Below are 12,379 nucleotides of genomic sequence, written 5' to 3' on the forward strand. Positions count from 1 at the left end.
TGTAATTGGGAACCCTACCCAGGGACGCTCTTCTGCTTTCTGGCAAAGCCTGACTATAATTAATCAGGATCTCAGAAGCAGGTTAAATGCATTGTGTGTCTGCTCTTCTTCCTCTTAAAAAAAGAAAAACAGGATATTTGTTAATTGCGTGGGGTTTTAGCCACTTTCATGTGCTGCGCATGTTAGCGTGACTGCTACCTCAGCTCTGATCCCAGCCGAGGTGTTTACTGTAATGCACCGTCTCAGAAACCCGCGCTTTAGGCAGATAACACTGTGGAGATCACAGTCTCTCTGCGAATCGGGACCTGACAGAAAACACAGTCAAGCGTCGAAGTTACAAAGACAAACGACAGAAACAAAGATAAGAACAATCGTGTAAAACAGGAATTATAAACCGAGGATCAAAGGAAGTGTCTGAACGGTGCTTCGCCAGTGTTATGATGCCTGAGGCCACCTGTTGAGCACACCTTCCTATGAAGAACCCGATTGCTCAAGCACAGTTGCTCAAACGTAGCATTAATCGTTTTCCTGGGCAAACCTACAGCCTGGAGGAGGAAGTCAGCGTTTCTCCTAAACTGTGTTGTGCAACTGACTTTCAGTCCAGGCCTGCAGTTTACTTTACCAATCCAAAAGCCATCCCGCCTTTCACCTGCGGGATCACAGATCAGCTGCTGCACTGTGCCCTCTGACAGCGGGTCACGATGTGGGGCACGCCCACCAGCCTTTCATTCGACCGCAGTGATCTGTCTGTCAGTTGTCCTGTTGACCCGTGTGACCTTGGAGGCCGGAGGATGTGCTGGTCTGGTGCCGTGTGATCCTGTGTGATTGACAGCTCGGCCGAAGCAGTCTCTCACCTTCAGTAGCGTGGTGGGCCGGGAGAGAGAGTGTGAAGGGTTACTGTACACGCCCGTTCTGCTCCCGCCTGTGTGTGCGTGTGTGTTTGTGTGTGCGTGTGTGTGTGTGTGTGCGTGTGTGTGTGTGTGTGTGTACGTGTGTTTCGTCTGTGTGTAGTACTTCTGGGTGGTTGCTTTCTTGCACGTACAGGCTGCGTGGTTGGGAGTCTCTCTGGACTTACTAGCAAAGATGTCTCACAGAGAAAGACAAATATCCCCACCCACTGACCGAGAAGCCCAGTAAATAACACATTCATGCCCAGCCTGGAGCGACGTGCCCCCCCCCGATGCAGACGTGTGAGTGGGTTAATTCACTGATGAGCGGCGGCTCGATTAGGCGGGTTACTCAGCGCTGGCGGTGGGCAGTCCAAACACAGCATGGCTGCCAGGAGCCCGGCTTTCCACCGCGCCGCGCGTTTCACTAGCGGCCCAAACGCGCCGCGCGAAGACGCTAACAAGTGCGTCACAACAACCAGACCTGCAGGTTCTAAACTTTATTTTTCTGTTTTTCTTGCTCCCCCATGTTTTTTATTTATTTATTTATTTGTTTTGTAACTTCTCCTCTGGTAAAGCCTGTGTGTGTACTGTCCCACTGCTGCCCCCCTGGTGCCCCTCCTGTACTGTCCCGCTCCAGCCTGGTACCCCTCCTGTACTGTCCCACTCCAGCCTGGTACCCCTCCTGTACTGTCCCACTCCAGCCTGGTACCCCTCCTGTACTGTCCCGCTCCAGCCTGGTACCCCTCCTGTACTGTCCCACTCCAGCCTGGTGCCCCTCCTGTACTGTCCCACTGCTGCCCCCCTGGTGCCCCTCCTGTACTGTCCCAGTGCAGCTAGCTGAGAGGGTCAAGGAGGCGGCAGGGAGGACAGGGACTGGACAGGGACCACTTAAAAAAAGGAACATAAATACTAAAACGATATTAATTATGTCCTCCCAGTGGTGTGGCGTTCCCCTGAAGCCTGGATCCAGCGGCTCTGTTTTCACACTGAGGCCGGTGGCTGCCTGACCCGTACCCGACAGGACCTGCCCCCTGTACCTGACCCCCGCCCCCCACCCCCCCTCCGGGGCTTTATATCTTCAGGAGCCATAGGTTTCAGGCCTCGGCTCGGGGGCTGAATTTCTATTTGGCTAATTTTTCTTTTAAAAATTCCATGAAACATACAGCAAGCCGGTTCATTCATAATTCATTTCCAGTACGAATCGCAGCCAATCTTCACCCATGTTGTACTGTGGGGGGGCTGCATGGTAAGACAGTTAGTGCGTTTTTTAACTCAGAGTTGGAGCTGATGTTCATTTCTCTTCGCTGGAAGTGCTGGAGCTCTCGGCCAAAACAAGTCGAGGACTCCAGCATATTATGGAGGAGCACGTTCATCTTTCGGGTTTGCATTCTCAAGTCCTGAGTTACGGTCATTAATGTGCTGTGCCATGGAAATAAAATCAGAAATGATAGCCCCTGGAGACGTTCTCCTTCACGCTTCCTCTTCATTTTTATGGGGCCAATATTTTTGAATTTTCTAAAAAAAATATAACCAAATAAAATGATTTGGCAGCGTGCGGTTGTGTTTTTTGCATATACTGTATAAGCAACAATGCTTTTTTTTTTTTTTTTTAAAGTTAACTGATTAATTGAAGGAGGATGGATGGATTTACAGACGGTTGGTGAGGCAGGGTGCTTTAGGGTGGCCTGTGACCTTTCTGCAGGGAAACGGCTCACCTGTGGCTCCGTTCTGTTTAGGGCTGGGGTGGTCCTCTGTGCTGCTCCTGTGGGACGCTGGCAGTGCCTTTGAGTCATTGCTCTTGTGTGAAAAGGTTGCATGTTTTTTTTAATTTTTCATGTCTTCCCAGATGAATATCTCAGAAACACTGGAGCCACATAGGAACGCACTGTCGTGAATTCGGTAATGGGAACCAATCCGCCAGTAACGGCAGTGCTCGTGTCCTAATTCCACAGCTCCTGTAAGCCAGGTGTTGATTGGGTGAAATACCCTTCAGCGTGAGTTTGGCAGCCCCGTGTCACATCCTGTGAATGAGCTGTTCGTAGCATTAGCGTGGCTTGTGATTACGCAAGGCCGCCGTTAGGCGTGGGGGCGCGGGGGTCGACCCGGGCATGTTTCTGACGTCTCAAACGCGGCTGTCTGTGCTCTTTAGAAGTGTCCCGCTGGGGCTGTTTGATGAACCTACCTGACTTAACGAAAGGTTGAAGAGTTCACCTTCAGTGTAAGCGCTGATACGTGCACCCTGCTGTCCCCCCTGCCCCCTGCGCCCCCCCCCCTCGTGCACCCTGCCCCCTCCCTTCCTGTGCAGTCACGCGGACTCAGCGTAAGGACATAAGGATTTATGGACCCGCTGCAGACTGCAGGAAAAGGCCTCAGGACTCTTAAGGCTTTCCAGAATTCAGTCAGCCGTCACGTCTGCTGTCTTCTCCCCTTTCCTGGAAAGCAGTCTGAGCATTGTAACGCACGCAATAACTTTATTACCGACCCTAATTATTTATTCATCATAAAGTGCTGAGAGGCGGGGTTCTCCAAGGGGCTTGCAAGTGGAGGTTTTTGTCGGCGGTGGACAGAAGTGAATCATCTGCGGCACTGGCCCCTTCTGACCCCCCCCGCCCGGCTTATCAGCGTCCCCCCGTGTGCCCCGCCCGGTCAGAGGGTCGGGAACGGGGAGCGCTCGCCCCCCAGATTTACCGCCTGAGCGCCCGTCCCGTAAATCAGTGCTTTTCAGCGAGCCGGACCGCCGAAACCCACCATCGCCATGGCAATCACCAAAAAAAATACTCTGCATAAAAAATATACACACATATATATATATATATATATAAATGTATTTTTCTCTCTCCCAGCCAGTGTAAGTATTTAGTGTGAAAGCTGAGACGTCTTTTAAAGGGGTGGTGTGGGGGGTTGTGTGGGGGGGTTGTGGGTGGGGGGAGGTGGAAAAGCGCTTTTTTTTGTTTAAGGCACGTTTCAGCAGGCTTTCCTTTGCCACACTTTCCTCTGTTTTCTTTTCTTGCGCGTTTTTTTTTTTTCCAAGTGCACCCTACTTTGGGAACGGTGGAGGGTCGAGGGATCATCACCTCGTAAATTTACCCCCCCCACCCCCCCAGCCCCTCAGCAGCCCCCCCAGGACTCCACGTGTGGGGAAAGCCTTCACAGTGTGCGCTGGCTGTGAAGCATGCTGGGTAATTGGCTGACAGATCATCGCGTTCGGCTCAACTGTACCGTACCATAGAGCTCACTGCTGTCTCCTAGAGCTGCAGTCCAGTGTTCGTCTCGGAGGACTTTTATCTCGACTGACACTGAGCCAAACCGGCCGGGGCATGCGTGCTGTTGCATAGGTTGCTTGTTGACAATAATAATAATAATAACAGAGTTCACTTTACACAGCATTTTGCTGTTTATATTGATCCCATTCATTTCTCAGAGCACTTGTTGCACCCTTCCTGCTGGTCCACAGTCAAGTCAGTCAGCACTGTGTCCTGTTGTGTCTCTGTTAGATTTTTTTAAAAAGATGATGTTCTTTCATGTTGGGGGGGTTGGGGTGTAGTTCCAGGGATGAAGCTGGCGACGGGGGCCCCCCCGGACATCCTGATGGATCAGCAGCCGTCCTATCAGACAGACTCCCTGGAGCCCGCCCCCCCCGGGACCCCGCCAGAGCAGCCCCAGGTGGGACCCACTTCCTGCTGCCCTACAGGAAGCGCAGCCCCATCCTGCCCTACCCACTCCAGACCCCTTCCTGCCCGTATCTTCCCATCTTCTAGGGAGTTCCCATTCCGTCACTCTTTTCCTGTCTTGGTCGCTGGATGTCTCACTGTCTCTTTGATTATTGTTTTTTTTTTGATCCGCCCTGAACCAGCATCAGTAATGTTCCTGATTAATCCTCCCGTTCTGCCATTCTGAGGGTTCGCTGTCTGCCAGAGAATATCCCAAACGGACTTTCATCATGTCCAAATGTTGTTCTGCCGCTCCCTGTGTGAATCCCAAAGCAGTGATGTCACTCGTCCCGTCTTTCACAATCTCTCCTCTTGTTGCTGTCGGTAAATCCCTGGCCCTGTGTGTGTGTGTGTGTGTGTGTGTGTGTGTGTGTGTGTGTGTGTGTGTGTGTGTGTGTGTGTGTGTGTCTGTGTCTCTGTGTGTGTCTGTGTCTGTGTCTGTGTCTGTGTGTGTGTGTGTGTGTGTGTGTGTGTGTGTGTGTCTGTGTGTCTGTGTGTGTGTGTGTGTCGTGTGTCTGTGTGGCGGTTTTTCAGTGGGCTGCTGGAGCGACAGCCTTAATCTGAGCATCCTCAGTGAATGATCCAGTTGAGTTGATGGGTAGCGCAGTTTGTTGCTGTGTAAATGGCTGAGGTTGACGTGCCTAAACGCGGTTGTGTTGCGCGCAGGTCTCCCCTGACCCCGCCCCCGACGGCCCGACCACCTCCACCACGCAGCACGCAGCTCCCGCCGCCGACTCCCCCGACTCTACGGAAGCCCGCGAGGCCCACAGCCAGGTGCAGCAGGTGGTGTGCAGCCTGCAGACGCAGCTGGCCGCCAGCGAGGAGGAGAAGGCCCGCATCCAGCAGGTCGGGTCCGGAGGCTGCTCTGCTTACAGGGGAAAAATCCCTCAACAATGCACTCATGGTCTCATACTGTAACTCTCTCTGGCCAGTGAGTTAAATGAATGTAGCATAATTTCGTGCATGTGCTTTTGGTGGTTGCTCTTGCTGGACCGCACGCGACCAAGCTGACGGAGGTCATCCCTCTGTAATATTCCTGGGACATGCAGCAGTACCTGTGCTACATAACTTTTAACCCTTTGAAGAGTAGGTTTTTTGGAATTTTTGGAGTTTTTTTTTTTTTAATTTCCAAAATTCAGTGTTCTATAGAACGCCACAGCTTCCAGTTACCAGTAGTGATTGTGACATCAGCATTAGAATGTTCACTTAAGAACTTTCTGATCACATATTTGTGATCTCACACCTTGTAGGATTAAAGCTGAATCTGTGTATTTCATACATACACTCCTAGTAAAGCTGACATGAGCTGGTCTTGAGCTAGGAGTGATGCGTTCTGCTTTCCTACAGGAAAGGAATGCTTAACTGCAGTGTTTTCTTTGCGGGACTTGCAGCCGTCGGTCGGTGTGTGTGACTCACTGGAGTCCCACACAGGTTCCCTGCCGGCTGTGATGTGCGTCTTCCTCCGTCTCTCCCTGGGCAGGATCTGGAGGAAATGATGGCGAAGCAGGCCAGGATGGAGGCGCTGTTCCAGAAGGAGAAGGGGGCGGAGTCCGATCTCCACCGGAAGCGCTACGCTGAACTCCAGGTAGGGCCCCCGTGCTGGCCAGGTGAGGAGGCCCGATGGTGGCGTACATTGAGGGGACATTAGAGCGTATTTATTTTGGTTACTGCAGTGCAAACTTTCAGGGTTTGAAGCGGCTCTCCTGCAAATAAGTTCAGTTGTGCTGCAGAGGTTACGAGTCACCCACGGGCCTGAGCGGGACTGGCTCTGCGGTGAACTGCCGTTTCAGTGCTGTCAGAGACCATGGGAGCGAGCCGTCCAATCAGTGCACTGCGTTGCCCGTACCACATTACACAGATTACACGTAAACGGCCGTGTGTTGTGGTTACTGGAAACAGCCTTTAGGCTGAAAATTACTGCAGACAAACACAGGTAGGCCTGTATTTTGAAATGGAAAAAAAAATCTTGACTTTTTTTTACCCGTGGGAGTTCTTGCTTGGCTTATAAAAGAGCACGGGTTTCAATGTCAAAATCATTATTTACGTTTCCTTCGTTTGAAAAGGACAAACGAGAGTGTGCAGTGACATCACAGGTACACTGATGTCACAGGTAATTACTGTACCTTTATGGCTAATTGACATTACCTGCTGCTATTGTTGTGCTTGCCCTTTGATTCGGAAGGAGCGTTTAATGGAGGCGTTTAATTGCCCTCTGTTTAAAATGTGATTCACTAGATCTGCACCTGTATCAGCATCGAGCCATCTTTCCGTGGAACGCGTGGCAGTTATGGGTCCATCGTACCGTTCGGCCCAGGGAACTTTAAAGAGCTCTGAGTGGTAGTCAGGGATTTTCCTTCCAAGTGCTTTTTAAGGAATTTCCAGAAACTGCTTGCGCAGGGTGGTCAAAATGGCACTTTTAAAAAATTTATAACGGCTGAATTTAGCACTTTTTTGAATTTATAACGGCTGAATTTAGCACTTTTTTGAATTTATAACGGCTGCCTGTTGGCCGACGCTGAGAGGTGGACGCAGAGTGCATCTTGGGAGTCGGGCTAACATGGCCGACGCGCCTGGCTGTCCGGAGCCGGGGGAGCTGGACGGCCACCAAGGACATCGCTTCGGTCGTAAAACCGGGCGCGTTTGGCCAAGTGCAATACGGCCCGGTGTCCTGCGAGAGTCTTCTGTGTGTCGTCACACGGATCGGGATAAACATTTACTCTGCTTCTCTGCACGGCAAGGGCGTCCTGCTGAGACCCGGCAGAACAAAAAAAGTATAAAGCATTTTTTTGACATGATGCAAATTCCTTGGATGGCAAAAGAAAAAAAAACTAAAAATAAGAGTAGTGTTAGTTTCAGCACAGTAGAGTATATGGTTCTTGAGATTAAGGCCAGAGACATAGAAACCAATGATTGTCGTTAGACACGTTTCTCCCATTGAAACCCCAGCCACCCACGAGACACCTGTAGTTGTGCCAGCTCTCTGCTGTAGCCCTGTGTGGACTCTAAGGTGTTGGACAGACTGATTGGTGGTGGTTGGCTTTTGTGTTATGTGCACTGTCTGCCTTTGGCGTGGCCATCGACTCTTTCCTCCCACACATTCTCCCTCCACACTCTTCCCTCCGTAGTTATGGGAGAGAGAGAATGGTGAGACGTTTCTCCGCTCTGTGGTAAGTTAAGAGGCTGTTTGTTTTGCAAACTGAACTCTTTCTTCTCACTGAATGTGGACTTTTTTTGTATTTTCCTTGGGAACTGGTGGGTTCCGACTCACGGTCTTGTGCGGACCGTCTGCGCTGGGAGTCGCGCAGCGGGTCCGGGTCCGGGTCTGTTCTGTCTGCTCCAGCGTCCTGCGCTGAGCGCTGACTTCAGCGTTCCTTCTTTTGGTCGGATTAAACAGCGCCATGTTATGATTAGTCTCAGGCATTATGTCAGCGCTCAAACGGCACGCACGCACGTTTGTGATTGGCTCATCCCCCTCCGGCCCACGGTTACGTCACCATCGCAAACACGAGCGGCTCTGGACCGGGAGGTTCACCCCTTGTGGAGGCACGATAAACAGAAGCGATGTTCTGTGTTCCCTTTGGGTGTGCCCCACACACGCACACGCACACGCACACGCACACACACACGCACACGCACACGCGAGAAGTGCCTCACGCAGGACGCCCAGGTCTTGTGACGCTGATGGACGCTCACTCGCTCGCTTCTGTAATTCTCACCATCACTTTGGCATGGTCTTAGTTCTGATGACGCTTGTAATTACGTTCATTATGAGTTCCATCGTGGGTGCTGATGTCATTTGTTTGGTGATCCAAGATGCAGAAACTATTTCCCTGTTCCCAAAACCCATCCCAAACCACACCCCCCCCCCCAAAACACTTCCTAACATATGCTTTTTTCTTTCTCACTGTAAGCTGACATCTTTTTAGCATGAAGGTATAATTTACTAAAACATCAAAGTGTTGTCGCATTATGCAGTATGTTTTCATATTTATGTTTAATCAAGGAAAGATTTTCTTTGTTGGAATGCCATTATCCATTTGAACAAAGTCTTTGAGACTTGAGAATCTCTTTTAAAACATGAAATTGCTCAGAATAAAAGTGGCATTTTCTGGCTGATATTTGACGGTAAGCGAGGCCAGCTCTGGGGGTTTTTCAGCCATGGGAGCGGTTTCCTTTACACTGCGTGTGCCAGTCTGAGATTCCCACTGGAATTCCGCTCCGGCTGGACGGTGTGGGACTGTGGGACGGCTCCTCACAGCGACAGGCCCGATGGGTCTTATTTTACACGCGTCTGTTACTCACCCTTCTGCAGAGCGAGCCTTTCAGCCCACGGCTCCTGACTCACTGTGTCATCAGAGATCCCACGGCCGCTCTCAAAAACACTCTCAGGGGTTCTCTCTGGTCGAATTCCCAACCGGACTTTTTCTACCGGCCCGCTACCTGATGAACCCTCAGTTTGATCATTGTGTTTCCAGAAATGTTTTTTTGTTTTTAATAGAGAGAGAGCCTTCCTGTTGTATTTTTTCATTTTATTCAGGCAGTAGGAAATCAGAGAGCATTACAAACAGAGAGGGGAGCACAAGTACAGAACCTGCCGTGGTCAGGGAATCAAACCCCTGGCCAGGGAATCAAACCCCTGGGCTAGGAATCAAACCCCTGGTTGGGGAATCAAACCCCTGGCCTGGGAATCAAACCCCTGGTTGGGGAATCAAACCCCTGGCCTGGGAATCAAACCCCTGGTTGGGGAATCAAACCCCTGGCACACAAGGCGGCTCTATTGAGCATCACTCACCCTATGGCCTGAGCCACACAGTCTCGTGCCGGCTTATTCTGTACAGATTAATTTGATCCGATTTGAATTGATTGACATTATTATACACATTTTCTTTATCATTGGCTATTCACAGGGCCCTACCTGGCCATTCTCCAGCCTTTCTCCTGCAGAAGGGCGTGCAAAATCTCCCCTGACCCACCACCTTCTTATTGAATCTGTCAGCCCACCCTTTGTTAAAACCTGGCCCCCGCGTAATGTTTAAATGTGGAATGATGATTCCATATGTCCAAAAAATATTGGCCCGGTCCGCTGGGCGGTGGGGTGTTCAGTTACACTCTCCCTTTGAATTTTCGCTTTCGCTTTTTTAAAGTTAATTATCAGCAGCCTCGTTTATAACCGAAGAAAAATCCATTTTCTTTGATTCTCTGTCTGAGGGGGGAGGGGGGGCTGTATGATGTGTTTTTGAAAATGCGTTTTGCAGCTGAACTCAGGCGCTCGTTTGGGAATCTGCAGGGAGGTGGTTGGGGGGGGGGTATGCAGAATGGACCGTGCCACCCCCCGCCCCCCGCTCCCCGCCCCCCGCTCTGGGGCGTCAGTCTCTGCACACCGGTACCTTTTATTTTTGTACTTCGTCATGTTAGCGGCATCGAACATGAAAAGGTTTATGGCGCTCGTAAAGCTGGGCTGGCGGCTGCTCGGGGGGGGCGCTGCGACAGGATGTGCTGCTTTATCACTTCCTGAAACGCGATGCGGAGAGGAAAACGGGGGGTGCGCATGTCGGGGCCCCTGTGTGGCCCCCGAATTTACCGGTCCTGTTGTCCTATCAAAGCAGCCGGACGTTCTGATGCGACGTCCTCAGAAGCGGGGGTGAACAGTAGCTGCTGGCTGCTCGTGTGCTGTAGATGGCGGGCTGTATAGCGCACTTGATTTACACACACGGTCCTCTTGCTTTAACAGCACCTCTGTGGCCCGTGTGAAGTGTATTCCCAGTACATAGCACCTCCTCATGGGGTCTCACCGCTTAAATATATACGGGTAACTAAAATCTAAAGTAAAGGTTCTTTTTTGCGTCTGGAATAATAAAAAAGGAGGATTGCCTGAGCCTTGATACTTAATGACTGAGTTCGGGACAGAATGACTGAGTTTGGTTCAGAATAACTTGGCTGCAAATGCAGGATCAAAGGAGCTCCTCCTGGGGTTTGTAGTTTTATTGTCTCTGTCCCGCTCCGGGCTGGATTTAGGGCCGGGGCCCCACACACCCTGTCTCTCAGCACCCAGAGACCCGCACTGATTTACTGTGGACTCTTTTTTTAACCGCTCAATATGACTTATGGGACAACAATAATAGTGCAGTCATTCATTCATTCATTCATATGGCATAGCAGAACATGCCCCTGCACCCCTCCCTCCAAGGGTGAGGCTGTGGTACACATCCCCCCCCCCACCTCTACCTACCTGTGTAATCCCTCCAGGTATTATTTTGACAGCAGCCTCTTAAATCGCCAGTGCCTCCAGACCCCCCCCCACCTGCACACTAGTGTGGGACGGCGAATGAATGGTCGCGTTTGTCATGTTCTCTTTATTTCTACCTTGGAGAGCAGGCTGTGGGGGGGGGTTTGGGGTGCAGGGGGTTTTTTTTGGGGGTGGGGGAACAGAAGCCGGTATTCACGCAGGGTTTAGTTCCGCCTGACTGAGAGAGGGCAGTCCTGCACACGTAGCTCGGTGGGGGCGCAGCGGGAGACTTTTGACTGACACGGCCAGCATCAGCACCCCCCCTCCCCCCCTTCCATCCGTCCTGCTCTTAGTTTTGGGGGGGGGGGCAATGTGGTACTCATTAGTGGGGCTTGGGGTTTTCTTCCGCCCTCAGGTGCCCAGCAGGTAGGGGTTGAGGGGTGCAGGGACCACCCCAGGAGCTGGGGACCCCTCGGCCCTCTCTGAGGGGGTATGGTGTTACATGACCGGGACGCCAGCTAACCTGGAGAAAAGCCTCTCCCAGGACCCCTCTCTCTCGCTCTCGCTCTCTCTCTCACTCTCTCTCTCACTCTCACTATCTCACTCTCTCTCTCTCTCATTCTCTCGCTCTCTCTCTCTCTCTCTCACTCTCACTATCTCACTCTCTCTCTCTCTCTCTCACTCTCACTATCTCACTCTCTCTCATTCTCTCGCTCTCTCTCTCTCTCTCTCTCTCACTCTCACTATCTCACTCTCTCACTCTCTCTCTCTCTCTCACTCTCACTATCTCACTCTCTCTCTCTCTCTCTCCGGTCGGTGTAAATCAGACCCCCAAACACAGCAGAACTGTGTGGACAGGAGCCGCGGGGGGGATACCAGGGCAGCCGACGGGACAGTCAGTTCCCCCGTCCCCCTGTTTTACTGACCCTGCCGTTTACGCTGAGCTCAGCTTTTGTCTGACAGGCAAACAGCAACATGCGTACCTCTGTGATCACTTAACCTCACTTCACTCCATTACTGTAGGAAGCTCGAGTAACAGTGGGGTGGTTAGCAAATGGAGGAGGAGTTTTCTTTTCTTTCTGTATTATATTCAGTTTTAAGAGCCTGTAATGACAGGAAAAATACTGTAGTCTCCTGGGCCTCACCTGCAGCTTTTAGTTTGCTGATGCTGATTGACAGGACATGATCACCTCGATTTAGACTATTTCACTTCTCTCTGTCCTGTTTTTCCTGTGGAGGAGAGAGAATCAGGGTAGTGCCTTTTCCAAGTTTACAGCCTCTCTTGCGTACGTCCTGTAGGAATCGTGTAAAGGGTTTAATATTCTCCTATGGTTTCAGAAAAAAAAACCAAACTGCCATGACTCAGCTCGTGGGGTGGTGAGTGTTTGTATCAATTAGAAGGAAATTCCTCCATTTTGATGAACCGTGTCTTAAAATAGCTCCTCGGGAGGACTCAATTTATTTATCCACACCCAAACTTGAATAAAACTTTCCAGAGATTTATGGATTTTCATCAAAATGAGCACACAACTTAAAAGCACTGCTATAAGCAC

At 51.0% G+C, this 12,379-nt stretch overlaps 1 protein-coding gene across 1 annotated transcript in view; it reads left to right on the plus strand.

Annotated features, from left to right (window-relative positions):
• Positions 1 to 12,379, plus strand: part of LOC135246002 (coiled-coil domain-containing protein 91-like) — a 75,780-nt gene that overhangs the window by 21,886 nt on the left and 41,515 nt on the right. The window contains exons 4-6 of the mRNA XM_064319483.1: positions 4,435 to 4,553; positions 5,267 to 5,446; positions 6,081 to 6,185. Of these exons, the coding sequence (XP_064175553.1) occupies positions 4,435 to 4,553; positions 5,267 to 5,446; positions 6,081 to 6,185 (404 nt within the window). The remainder of the gene's footprint in view (positions 1 to 4,434; positions 4,554 to 5,266; positions 5,447 to 6,080; positions 6,186 to 12,379) is intronic.

This window comes from Anguilla rostrata, chromosome 19 (genome assembly GCF_018555375.3).
Source record: "Anguilla rostrata isolate EN2019 chromosome 19, ASM1855537v3, whole genome shotgun sequence".
NCBI lineage: Eukaryota > Metazoa > Chordata > Actinopteri > Anguilliformes > Anguillidae > Anguilla > Anguilla rostrata.